This window comes from Mytilus edulis, chromosome 4 (genome assembly GCF_963676685.1).
Source record: "Mytilus edulis chromosome 4, xbMytEdul2.2, whole genome shotgun sequence".
Classification (NCBI taxonomy): domain Eukaryota; kingdom Metazoa; phylum Mollusca; class Bivalvia; order Mytilida; family Mytilidae; genus Mytilus; species Mytilus edulis.
Window position 1 is genome coordinate 33,042,420 of NC_092347.1, and position 12,859 is coordinate 33,055,278.

Genomic DNA, 12,859 nt, shown 5'->3' on the forward strand with positions numbered 1-12,859 from the left:
TTGGAGTGTACAGGACCTGATGAATACCAAAAATACCAAACATATTTTAAACTAAGCTTTTGAGTCAAACAAGGAGACATGAATAACCTACAGTGAACTGAGCCTTATTAGGTACAAGTAGAGTAAGAGATTGGATATCAAATAAGATTTACTCATATGTTATTCTGAATTCCAGGTGTATGTAGATGTGCAGCAGGATACTCTGGTCTTAGCTGTGATGTATCAGCAGAAGACACTGTTCCCACCATGATTATACAGCCTGCTGGGACAGGAAGTTGTGGATGTGACAGAAGGACCACAGATGATTGTAATACTGTCACAGTTTATGGAGACAATTTTGTGGAGTCAACTACCCTTAGATGCCATTATGAATTCACACAGGTAAAAATTGTGCACACTTTATTGTGTATGCAAAGATGTATTTAGAACTTACGTAGGATTGGCCTAATTTACCTCACGACACAGATAAGTATTAGGATTTTCTTGTCAAAGAATTCTTATTTTAAGTAATACCTTTTTTTTTCTGTATTTGTTGACCAACCAGTAATTCATTGATTTTAAAAGAAAGGCAAATGATACCAAAGGAAATTCAAACTCATTGGTCTAATCAAACTGACAATGACATGGCAAAAAGCGTCAAACAAAAAATTATCAAATGACACACAATAATATATAAAGCACAATATATAAAACCAAAGACTGAGCAACATGAACCCCAACAAAAAAAAGGAGATGATCTCAGATGCTGTGGAAGGGTAAGCAGATCATGCTTCACAAGTGGAACTTATCTTAGATTTGTATATTAAGACAATTTCAGTCTTGTATATATTATACAATAATGAAAATACCAGTTGATTTCAACAGTTATATATACAAAAGTTAGATACTGTCTCTGTGTATTTTTTCAAGTGTCTGAAAATTAGAACAGTAAAATAATTTAACAAAACATACCTTTGAAACAAACCTTAAAAAAGATAAAAGTCAATAACTTTTAATGATTAACAAAAAACTGTATTTTTAACAGGGACCAGTGTTTGGTAAACCAGCTTCCCTTGGTAGATCTGCTACAGCCCAATATGTCAGTATTAACCAGGTCACATGTACTTTACCAGAAGTCAATGATGGGGTGTACATATCCATCAGTAACAATGCACAGGGGTACAGTAGTGACTGGTATCTACACACTGTGTATGATTCGGTGTGCTTTGACTGTGTATCATCAGGACAAACCTCACCAGCAATACAATATAATAGAAAGGTATAGATCAATAATCGTTTTTTTCAAAACTGGTAATTTGAATAAATTGTTACAATACAAAGGCAGTAAGAGATGGAAAACTCAACACAGAAAAGCTTTGATATCAAGATATAAAGGGGACCAACATTTGACTTTTTTGGAAGGGGATTTCTTTTTTTTTGGGGTGGGGGTCTAGAAGGATTTTGAAAATGAATATTGTGGCTGGGTAAGATATGAAAATGTATAACCTTGCATAAAACAGGATAAAAATTAATATTCTGCAACACAAAAATTGAAAATTAAAAAAATGTAGAAATAAATCATGTACAAAAAGCGCAATGAACTTTTGCTACAAAAAGATTTATAGATAGTTAAATTTCAAGATTTGGATGTTCTGTTGCATATTGAATGATACTTGGGATTTTTTTTAACCTAGACAGTTTGTCAAAATGTATGACTAACCTTAATTTACGCCGATATATATATATATATATGTAATACTGCGAACTTAGCCAGTAATAAAATAATCATTTTAATTATGATTTTTACAGAACTTTACTTGTGTAATAAATGGCCAATGTTTTGCTGCTAATGACAAGAAACCAGATGACGAGTGTAAATCATGTGATTCATCTTATAGTGACAACAAATGGACAGACAGCTCAGGTAAGGAACCTACAATGTTATAACTATTGAAATTAAAACAACTTTATAAACTTTACCTGTATTCAACTAGCGAGCTGGTAATTTATAACAGTAAACTATACTTTGACTTTTTACAAATTGTGACTTGGATGGAGAGTTGTCTTATTGGGACTCATACCACATCTTCATATATCTAAATATTTTGTTGTGTTTGATATAAAAATAAGGAGCTGTGGTTTGCTGTTGTCAAATCTAAAACAGACTTGAATATGTATTAAAATACAACACAGTTATTCTATTATAATGCACTTGCTAAATTATCGTTGTTTAACACTTTCACTACTGAATTAATTTTTTTCGCGGGATTCCCTGGCCGAAATTTATTTGCACGAGCCGTTTGCCTGACCGGGATTAATTTGACATGTGCTTCAGCAAAAACGACCTCGTAGTTTTGGTCATTGAAAACTCGGGAACCGTAGCGAGTTGTGCGGTCAAATTTTGATAAAATGTAGATAAATATCATAGGTTGAGCGTCCGTAACCTCTTCATAGAGTGAGAAGCAGCTTACCTTAAAAATGCGTGTCGAAAACGATTGATTGAGTCGGAAGATAATTTTTATCATTGCCTACCGTATATCACTTTCACTTCCATTCGGCAAATTTTCTTAAGCACACATGTGTTTCAAAATTCTATTTCTATGAGCTACTGAATTATTTTCTTTCACAACACGTTTCCGTTTTCGTTTTCTTGGCAAAAATACTTGTAAATGGAGACTGTCGTTCACGTAGATTTTGGCCGCCATTTGTTTACGGTTTCGAAAGAAGAAAGATAACTCGGCCTCGATAACAGACAATAACTCTTCCAGACGAGTTGTATAATACCCCCAGCGTTGATGTGCGATTACTGAACTAATTAAAAATAATTTTTAACTGCAATAATAATCGATGGAACTTCTTTACTTTATGACTTAACCCCAGTAATGCCTTAATTCTTCCACATGTATATGAGATAAATGAACCCAAAAAGTGTTTTTTTTTTTTATTAAGTTCTAAATCCATCAAATTTCCAATAAATTTGATTTGGGTCATGGGGGTTGTATAATATAAAAAATATTTAAGCATAAATAAATGTACTACAAATAAGCAAATATTCAACTGTATCTCAAGATAAAGAGCCTAGTGATTTTTTTTTTTTAAATTGTTGAAATTAAAATCTGAACTATGTAGTCAAAATTTAAGATGTATAAGATAACATAAAGTTGACAAGTACATCAACTGTTGTCTGTTAAAGCAGCACAAATAAATACCAAAAGCTGACAATTAATATTTTATGAATTTATTTTCATCATAGTTAAATTTATTAATCACATGCAGTAGAGGTAAAGAAGATAATATATACAGACAACTACTGGGTACTGTTTTATTTAAACTCATGATATGTACACACAGATTCAAGTTGTTGAAAACTAGTGCCAAAAAGGGATTAAAATACATCATGTACATGATTTACTGCAAATTGCAGTTTTAAAATTCATTGATGAAAAGCTACATCAGGGAGCTGATATAGTTTGTAATAACATTTGGAAGCTATGAAATTTGTTTTAGTTTATAATGCTGCGTTCTCGTTGCATAGGAGGATTCATATCATATATTTTGATTTTGAAATTGAGTGAGGACAATGGAAACTATTTTTTTTTTTTAATTTTCTGTTTATATTGTTGGGTTATTTAATGGAATGGTTTGTCAAAAAGTGAATAAAAATTACTTGAGTGAGGTTGTTATACTACATTGTATAACCATTGTTACCAATCTATTAATTAATCTATTACATCCATCAGCAAGTGTTACTTACATATAAGCCTATATATTAATGTGGTATGAAGATCCCTGCTTATGTGTACTAGTCCCATAAACAGTGTAAATTTAAGAAGCTGACTTACGAGGTAACAGCTACAAGACCCTAATGTGGTCCCATTATCCCATTTCTAATTTGATCACTTTTTTAGCTCACCTGGCCTAAAAGGCCATGTGAGCTTTTCTCATCACTTGGCGTCCGTCGTCGTCGTCGACGTCGTCGTCGTCGTTAACAATTTTTCAAACATCTTCTCCTCTGAAACTACTGAATGGATTTGAATGAAACTTAGCATGATTGTTCCTTAGAGTATCCTGCACAAAGTGTGTGCTTCGATTTTTGATCCGTCAAAAACATGGCCGCCGTTACTTAAAATAGAACATAGGGGTCAAATGCAGTTTTTGGCTTATATCTCAAAAACAAAAGCATTTAGAGCAAATCTGACATGGGTAAAAATGTTCATTAGGTCAAGATCTATTAGCCCTGAAATTTTCAGACGAATCAAACAAACCATTGTTGGGTTGCTGCCACTTAATTGGTAATTTTAAGGAAATTTTGCAGTTTTTGGTCATTATCTTGAATATTATTATAGATAAAGATAAACTGTAAACAGCAAAAATGATCAGCAAAGTAAGATCTACAAATAAGTTAATATGACCAAAATTGTCAATTGACCCCTTAAGGGGTTATTGTCCTTTAATGACAATTTTTCACAATTTGTTCATCATATTTGCTAACTTTAAAAAATCTTCTCCTCTGAAACTGCTGAATGGATTTGGATGAAACTTAGCATGATTGTTCCTTAGATTATCCTGCACAAAGTGTGTGCTTCGATTTTTGATCCGTCAAAAAACATGGCCGCCGTTACTTAAAATAGAACATAGGGGTCAAATGCAGTTTTTGGCTTATATCTCAAAAACGAAAGCATGTAGAGCAAATCTGACATGGGATAAAAATGTTCATTAGGTCAAGATCTATCAGCCCTGAAATTTTCAGATGAATCAAACAAACCATTGTTGGGTTGCTGCCACTTAATTGGTAATTTTAAGGAAATTTTGCAGTTTTTGGTCATTATCTTGAATATTATTATAGATAAAGATAAACTGTAAACAGCAAAAATGATCAGCAAAGTAAGATCTACAAATAAGTTAATATGACCAAAATTGTCAATTGACCCCTTAAGGGGTTATTGTCCTTTAATGACAATTTTTCACAATTTGTTCATCATATTTGCTAACTTTAAAAAATCTTCTCCTCTGAAACTGCTGAATGGATTTGGATGAAACTTAGCATGATTGTTCCTTAGATTATCCTGCACAAAGTGTGTGCTTCGATTTTTGATCCGTCAAAAAACATGGCCGCCGTTACTTAAAATAGAACATAGGGGTCAAATGCAGTTTTTGGCTTATATCTCAAAAACGAAAGCATGTAGAGCAAATCTGACATGGGATAAAAATGTTCATTAGGTCAAGATCTATCAGCCCTGAAATTTTCAGATGAATCAAACAAACCATTGTTGGGTTGCTGCCACTTAATTGGTAATTTTAAGGAAATTTTGCAGTTTTTGGTCATTATCTTGAATATTATTATAGATACAGATAAACTGTTAAAAGCAAAAATGTTAAGCAAAGTAAGATCTACAAATAAGTCAATTTGACCAAAATTGTCAATTGACCTCTTAAGGAGTTATTGCCCTTTAAAGACTTTTTTCACAATTTGTTCATCATGTTGACTTACTTTAAAAAATCTTCTCCTTTGAAACTGCTGTATCAATTTCAGCCAAACTTAGGCTAAATGAGTTTTAGAGTTTCAGAGTATCTAGTATAAATTTTATATTTCATTTCCTTGTATGTCAAGAAACATAGCTCCTATGGCTAAAATAGAACATAGGAGAAAATTTTTTTTTTTTGCTTTTGAAGAAAATAGGACGATTCAAAGAACATTTAAATAAATTGAAAAGCCAAAATAATCATTGATATGAGATTAAACCAAAAAAATTCAGGTGAGCGATTCAGGCTCTTGAGAGCCTCTTGTTCTCTTTCTCCTTACTACCACATGTACAAATGTATATGACTTGGCATCTGAGAGAAGAAGCAATTTATATACCATTTGAAGTCCCTTTTTGAACACAAAAAAAAGATGTTTCCTAGTGTTAAAAATGGTTGCTTATATTGGCATTACAAATTGTAATAAACTTTAGGCACTGCCGCACTGGTCATTCATCTTTTGTGTGTGTGTGCAACATGAGGGGGAAGTTCTTTCTCATAATTTCCAAACCCAAAAATTGAACCCCTATTAATTGTTTTCAGAAACATGCAGGAACAGTATTATTTTACAATAATAAATGATGCCATCTCAAGATTAATCAGAAGCAGCAGACAACACCTTATGTTATTTCACTTTTGGGAAAAAATCACTTCCAGTCAGCAAAATTTTTTTTCTTTTTTTTCCCTTTCCAATTCTGAAAAAAATAATTTTCCCTTCCCTTCTAAAACAAATATATTTTTTTTCACTTCCCTTCTTTGACAATGTTTTTCTTTTTTTTAAATGAGAAAGAAAACAATTTGTTACATAAAAATAATCATCTTGGCATCTTTCAGGTTTTTTTTTACTCTCTGTCGAAATTGTTTTTCAAAACAACTTTTGCTGAACAAGACTTTTAAAAACCTCTGTCACAAGACGAGATACATCATGGAATATATTTTACACTCGATTAAAATACGAATAAAATTGTAGAATATTGTCTCATCTTTCGAAACCACTTTTATGTAAAATAATAAAGCTATGAGATGTAACAACACATGTTTTTATGAACCGCACTATTTATAGACTCAGTTGTCAATTTTGTCAATATCCGGTTCTATTTGAAATGAAAGTGGACTTTCGTTTTGTCGACCTACATACTGCAGTACAGCCTTTCAATAAAAAGAAATAAAACCCGTAGCACTACAGACTCCTGAGAGTGTCTAAAACCATGATAAAAGACTCTGACTCAATTGGTAATGAAAGGTTGACTGTCAAACGGCAACGAGAAATAATAATTTACAGTCGTGCACCTGATGGCAACAATCAGTCTCGATTTCAGGTTGTTTTACAAATATGTCCTTCTCACAACTCCAAAATATACGTACAATCACTACTTTTGTACAAGTTAAACGACTTTCATGACCGCAGGTTAAGTTTTCTAAATGTTTCAACTCGAAATGAAACTCCTGACCACGATTGTTTATGACTCTGCCATTTTGATTTTTACAAGGTTTTTTTTTTCTCAACAATCTTTGAAAAAACATATTTTAACAGTGTTTTTACGCCTGATACTAAAATATCGAATGCATTTGGTGTTTATCATAACATCCATGTAGCAACGGGGCCAATAAAACATGTTTAAACGTTATTTTTACTGTTTGCACTGCGACCCTCTAAAAATAGAAATCTATGTATCCTTACAGATAAATCCTGTAAATGTAGCAGTGACACTGAAGTATCTAAAGTTGGAGCTGAGGAGGATAGTGTATATAATAAACAAACAGTGACTATCTTGGCTGTTGTTATAGGAATCCTGTGCTTTATAACAATGGTATCCCTATTCTACAACTGTAAACTCAGGTAAGATCACTTTATTTGTTATGGACATACAGGTACATGGGCTAAAAGGGCAAAAAAAATATCCAAATGTGTTGAAAAGACAGATAAAATATCTGCATTGACTGAAAGGACAAACAAAATATCTACAGGTACTGATGTACACAAATTTACCTATTATACAAATTGAATGTTCTGGAAAAAAATGGTTCATTAAGTTTTAGGGAGTTTGGTTTTTTTATACTCTCCAAGAGTGAAGGATCACTAAGCTAAGGATAGTTTTGAGTAGGGAAGCAATCATTTTTTTGTAATTTGTATTAACTGAGACCAGAATTATTTCAATTCTTTTTTGGGGTTATTCAGGGGAAGGGTTTTCATTGTTATATTTTTAAGCCTGAGTGGACACCTCTCTCATATGTTTGGATGTCCATATTTAAATCATACTACACTTTTTTTGTTAGCTTCATAGAAAACAGCAGTGTTTAAGATATTATATTTTTGTTTTCAGATCCAAAAGGTCACTGTACCGTAAAGAGGAGTATGCCACTGATGATGCATTCAACCATCCACAGAAAAAGAACTATGAAAATCCTGGGTATTCATACGAACAATCTGAAAATGTTAAAATGTAACATAAAAATTTAAGTTCATCCAGGGATTTGGTTCATTATTATGTAAAAAAATTAAATATATATTTGATATAATGTGATTATATATATTTTTGTAAAAACTTAACTATTCTTTGCAACTCAATTTTCTATGATTTTATAACAAATGTGCCAAATAAAAAAACTTATGGTCTTTTGACCTAGTTCAAAATTTTGTATTTTTATACTTTAAAATAGACATTTTGAACAATACTTAACTTATTTTTTTTCAAGCACATATTCAATATCATTTTGTCTCTTATATTTCTTCTCAACAAGCAGCCATATCATAGAGATAAAAAAAATTTACTAATATTTCTGTTTCTGATTTTATGTGTCATTTAAAAAGAAAAATACCTCATTTATGTGTGTCTAGATTACACTAATGTCAAATGGACCTTGTAAAATTGTCTCCTAAATAAATTTAATATGTGCAATATATCATGTTTGTTTTGAAATAGAATTTAGTCTGCCAACTTTTTTAAAGGATAAATATAAATTGAAAAAGTAAACTTTATGTGATCAAAATTTAGGAAAACTTTGGACAAATAAGTCTGTGTCTGATCTGCAGTATTTTATGATTTTATAGATGTTCAACATATAAAACGAACCATCTCTTAGATGTGTCTTATATTAGTGAAAATGACATCAAGTTAAGTAAAAATAACTTAGGCTCGGAAAAGGTGTCTTATAGCCAATTGTACACAGGAGCTTAATATATATGAGTCTACGTAAGACATTGGGATGTTATTTTAGAACAAAAATGTTTATACAAAAACAGTTGAAAATATCTGATTGTAAATTCTTTGCTAACTATCTGTGATTATGTTGTAATAAAAAATGGCACAATAAACTATTATTTTCATTATATGTTTGTTTGTTTGTTTTTTGTTTTTTTAGATAACAATTGTGATGGTTTATTCCTCGAATGCTAACATCCTTTGGTCTACCGACAATAAACCTTTTTGCTCAAATTCTACTTTAGACTCTCAGACTTTTGTGTTTCTTTTCAATATTTCTATAGTTGTGTGAGCTGAAATATCCTCCCTATACTTGATGGAATTTCTTGAAAATTGTATCTCATGTTAGATTACTATGTTTTATTTTGTTCAGTTGTTCATGATAATTTTCTTGGCTGTAATATTACACCATTTTTTATTGAAAGTTTATATTAACTATTAAATTTATTGAAATATATGGAATTTGTATATGCCCGTTTCACACTGTCCCGATTTTTATATACGAAGGACACCCGAATGCGAAAATTGTAAGTTCGTACGAAGTTGGTCCCGATCTCGTTAAAATACCAAAAAGTGACCGAAGCAAGTACGATGAATAACGAAGTCTATACGATGGTGCCGAAATTATATACGATAGCAAAAGATGGACATACGAAGGTTAACCGAAGACGGGTATTTAAGCTTCATATCTCAGCCGAAGCCTACACGATGGATCATGAAGGCTACACGATGGATTACGATGATGGCGCGATGGCCATAGGATGTCCAAAAGATACGAACAGAATTTCGACAACATATCATTTCTATACAAGTCTGCCATTGTAATGATCTGGCATTTTTTACGTTCAAGGCCAAAGGTCAAGGTCATGCAGAGGAACTTGTTTTTTTCTCCTTGAAATAGCATAATACACAGGAAATTGGTTGCTCATTTTTTTACCTGCTGGTTCTAAAGACAATATTAAAGGTATTTCCAGTTACTGAATGTTTTGGTTGATTTCTAAAAAAAATAGTTTATGTATCAAATATGCATATTCAATTTACCATTTTCTGCATGTGTCATTTACAAATGTAGTGTCCATATTTGTCCCCAATATGTTACATACGAGGGAATGCCACGCTCGGCATTGCCTTGTTTGAACTGTAAAATGTGTGCACTAGTCTGAATAATCACCCATAATTATGCCCATGTTTACTGATCTAAAGGTAAGGTAATGGGTTCGTTGATCCCTTTTATTCAAGAGCTCTTTCCAGGAGATTATCATAATAATATAGACAAAAGGATGGATGTGGGGAAAGCAACAAATGCGGCAAAATATGACATATAGAAAACAAAATGGTTATGGAGTAAACTTTCGTGTGACAACAACTCAGACGATACATAAAAAATCAGAATAATGAAGAAAAAGTTGGTTTCCCTTTTACGTGTACCTGCAGTGTCGGTGTGCGAGGCGCGTTTATGATTTTCATTATGTTATTTGATATGAAAAATTGACAAAAAATAATAATTTACTTGTAAAAGTAAATTCTGAGCCTGTAATAGCTGCTCTTCTTGTTCCATTTGAATTAATAGAAACAACACTGTAGCCTTTCTTGTTCTCATTGAATCATATGATATGAGCTCCATACAAATGGAAGTGTTTAACGACCTTGACTGGCTATACAGCCCTCGCACGGTCGGCCATGAGCTCCATGTTTTGTGAACGTCTTTCTTAACTGTCGTACATTGTATTAGACTGACCAGTGCATATCGCGCATGGTACTTTAAATGTATTTTAGCGCGAAAATTAACTTACATTTAGCTGGATGTATTGCCGTCGTAGTTCCATCTTGTCGCCTTCGTACTTTTATTCGATGGCAACACGACGGAATTACGAGGTCTTCACGAAGTCGTGTTGCCATCGTAAAACCTTCAGGTAGCTTCGTGATTCATTCGTGTGGACATCGTAATGTCAAAACTGCCCGATGGAAACGATGGAAACACGAATGCCATACGATGTGCAAAGATGCATTCCCGGTGACATTACGATGATGAGGATGGTGATACGAACTCAATACGAACCCTCAACATCGGACGCACCTTCGGGGATTTTTTAACATGTTAAAAAATTTAGAACCCTTCCCGAAGTTGTCCACGAAGGCTAGAAAAAGTGGCCGATGGTTAAAGATGGTTAAAGATGGCACTACGAATAGCCCGATCTGGATACGATCAGTCCCGATTTTGTTCATCAGGTTAACATCTACCTGCCCAGAAATTTTCAGATGCATCAGACAACCCATTGTTGGGGTTGCTGCCCCTGAATTGTTAATATTTAAAGGAAATTTTGCAGATTTGGTTATTATCTCAAATATTATAACAGATACAGATAAACTGTAGACAGCAAACTTGTTCAGCAAAGTAAAAACTACAAATAATTCAAATGACCAAAATTGTCAATTAGGAGTTACTGTCTTTCAAATAAAACATTTTCACAACTTTTCGTAGTAAACTTTCGGATCTGAGCCAAATAAAACAAAACTTAGCCTAAATCATCCTCATGGTATCTAGCCTTAAAAAATGTATCCGATGATCCAGCCCATCAACAAGATGGTCACCATGGCTAATAATAAAACATGGGAGGATACAGTTTGGCTTATATTTCCGAAACTTAAGCTTTAAGAGCAAATCTGATATGGGGGTAAAAATGTTCATTATGTTAACATCTATCTGCCCCGAAATTTTCAGACGCATCAGACAACTCGTCGTTTTGTTGCTGACCCCGAATTGGTCATTAAAGAAAAAAAAAACAGTTTTTGGTTATTATCTTGAACATTATAATAGACAGAGATACACTTAAACAGCAAAAATTTTCAACAACGTAAGCTCTACAAATAAGTCAAATGGTCAAAGTTGAAAATTTACCCCTCCAGGAGTTATTGTCCTTTTTAGTAAATTTTTCGTACATTTTTATAATGTTTTACAAAAATCTTCTCCCCTTAATCCACTGGGCCAAATAGATATTTAGATTAAGCCACAATTTTCAATAGGGTATCAGGATTGAAAAATGTATCCGGTGACCCCACCCATCAACCAAGAAGGCCACCATGGCTTAAATAGAGCATAAGGGTTTTACTATAGAATCTAACAGAATATTGAAAAAAAAACAATTTCAAATGGTAAAAACTTGAAAACTAATTTAAAAAATGATAATGGGTCTTCAGTTACTATTGCAAGACTACAATGGGATCACCTGCTTTAAATTTTACTACTGGGCCGAATTAAACCAAATGTAACCTTCATCATTATGAGGGTATATAATACTATTAATTATTATTTTAAACAGATATAGGAAGATGCGGTGTGAGTACCAATGAGACAACTCTCCATCCAAATAAAAATTTATAAAAGTAAACCATTATGATTATAGGTCAATGTACGGCCTTCAACACGGAGTCTTGGCTCACACCGAACAACAAGCTATAAAGGGCCCCAAAATTACTAGTGTAAAACCATTCAAATGGGAAAACCAACGGTCTAATCTATATAAAAAACGAGAAACGAGAAACACGTATAAATTACATTAACAAACGACAACTACTGTACATCAGATTCCTGACCTAGGACAGGTGCAAACATTTGCAGCGGGATTAAACCTTTTAATGGTTCCAAACCTTCTCCCTTTTTCTGAAACAATAGCATAACATCACAACATAGAAAAACACTCGATAAAATATCAATTGGCAGGGTTAACTCAATCAAAAAACGTAAATTAACACACTATGAACGAATAAATTTGATCTGCGATATCTCACGGAATGCAAATGCACAGTTGATAAAATATTAGGGACAAACATTCAAGGCCAAAAAGCAAACAAACAAGTCCAAACAAAGCCGTGGCAAGACACCACTGCGAAATATTAAACCCTTCGAAAACAATCACTTTTGAAAAAAAACCGGTTTTGATAATATATACAGGTAAATGAAAAATAACTTCGTCGTTTTAGGTATACTACTTATGTTTAAAAAATCAGTCTTCCAATAATTAGGAATACCAAGAAAGTTCTGTCATATAAATACATAATTTAACACTAGTTACAAATTGGGGTGCATGCATATCAACAATAAAACTATACAATTAGAGCTAGCTAAAACTTCCCTGTACAAACCTTATTTTACATGA

General features: G+C 32.7%; 1 protein-coding gene across 3 annotated transcripts in view; it reads left to right on the forward strand.

The window, feature by feature from the left end:
* LOC139519499 (mucin-3B-like) overlaps positions 1–8,830 on the forward strand; it is a 65,104-nt gene extending 56,274 nt beyond the window's left edge. For all 3 annotated transcript variants that reach the window (XM_071311613.1, XM_071311614.1, XM_071311615.1), the window contains 5 exons: positions 176–381; positions 1,025–1,258; positions 1,789–1,903; positions 7,183–7,339; positions 7,824–8,830. In XM_071311613.1, coding sequence (XP_071167714.1) covers positions 176–381; positions 1,025–1,258; positions 1,789–1,903; positions 7,183–7,339; positions 7,824–7,947 — 836 coding nt within the window. In that variant the 3' untranslated portion in view covers positions 7,948–8,830. The remainder of the gene's footprint in view (positions 1–175; positions 382–1,024; positions 1,259–1,788; positions 1,904–7,182; positions 7,340–7,823) is intronic.
* Positions 8,831–12,859: the final 4,029 nt, after the last annotated feature.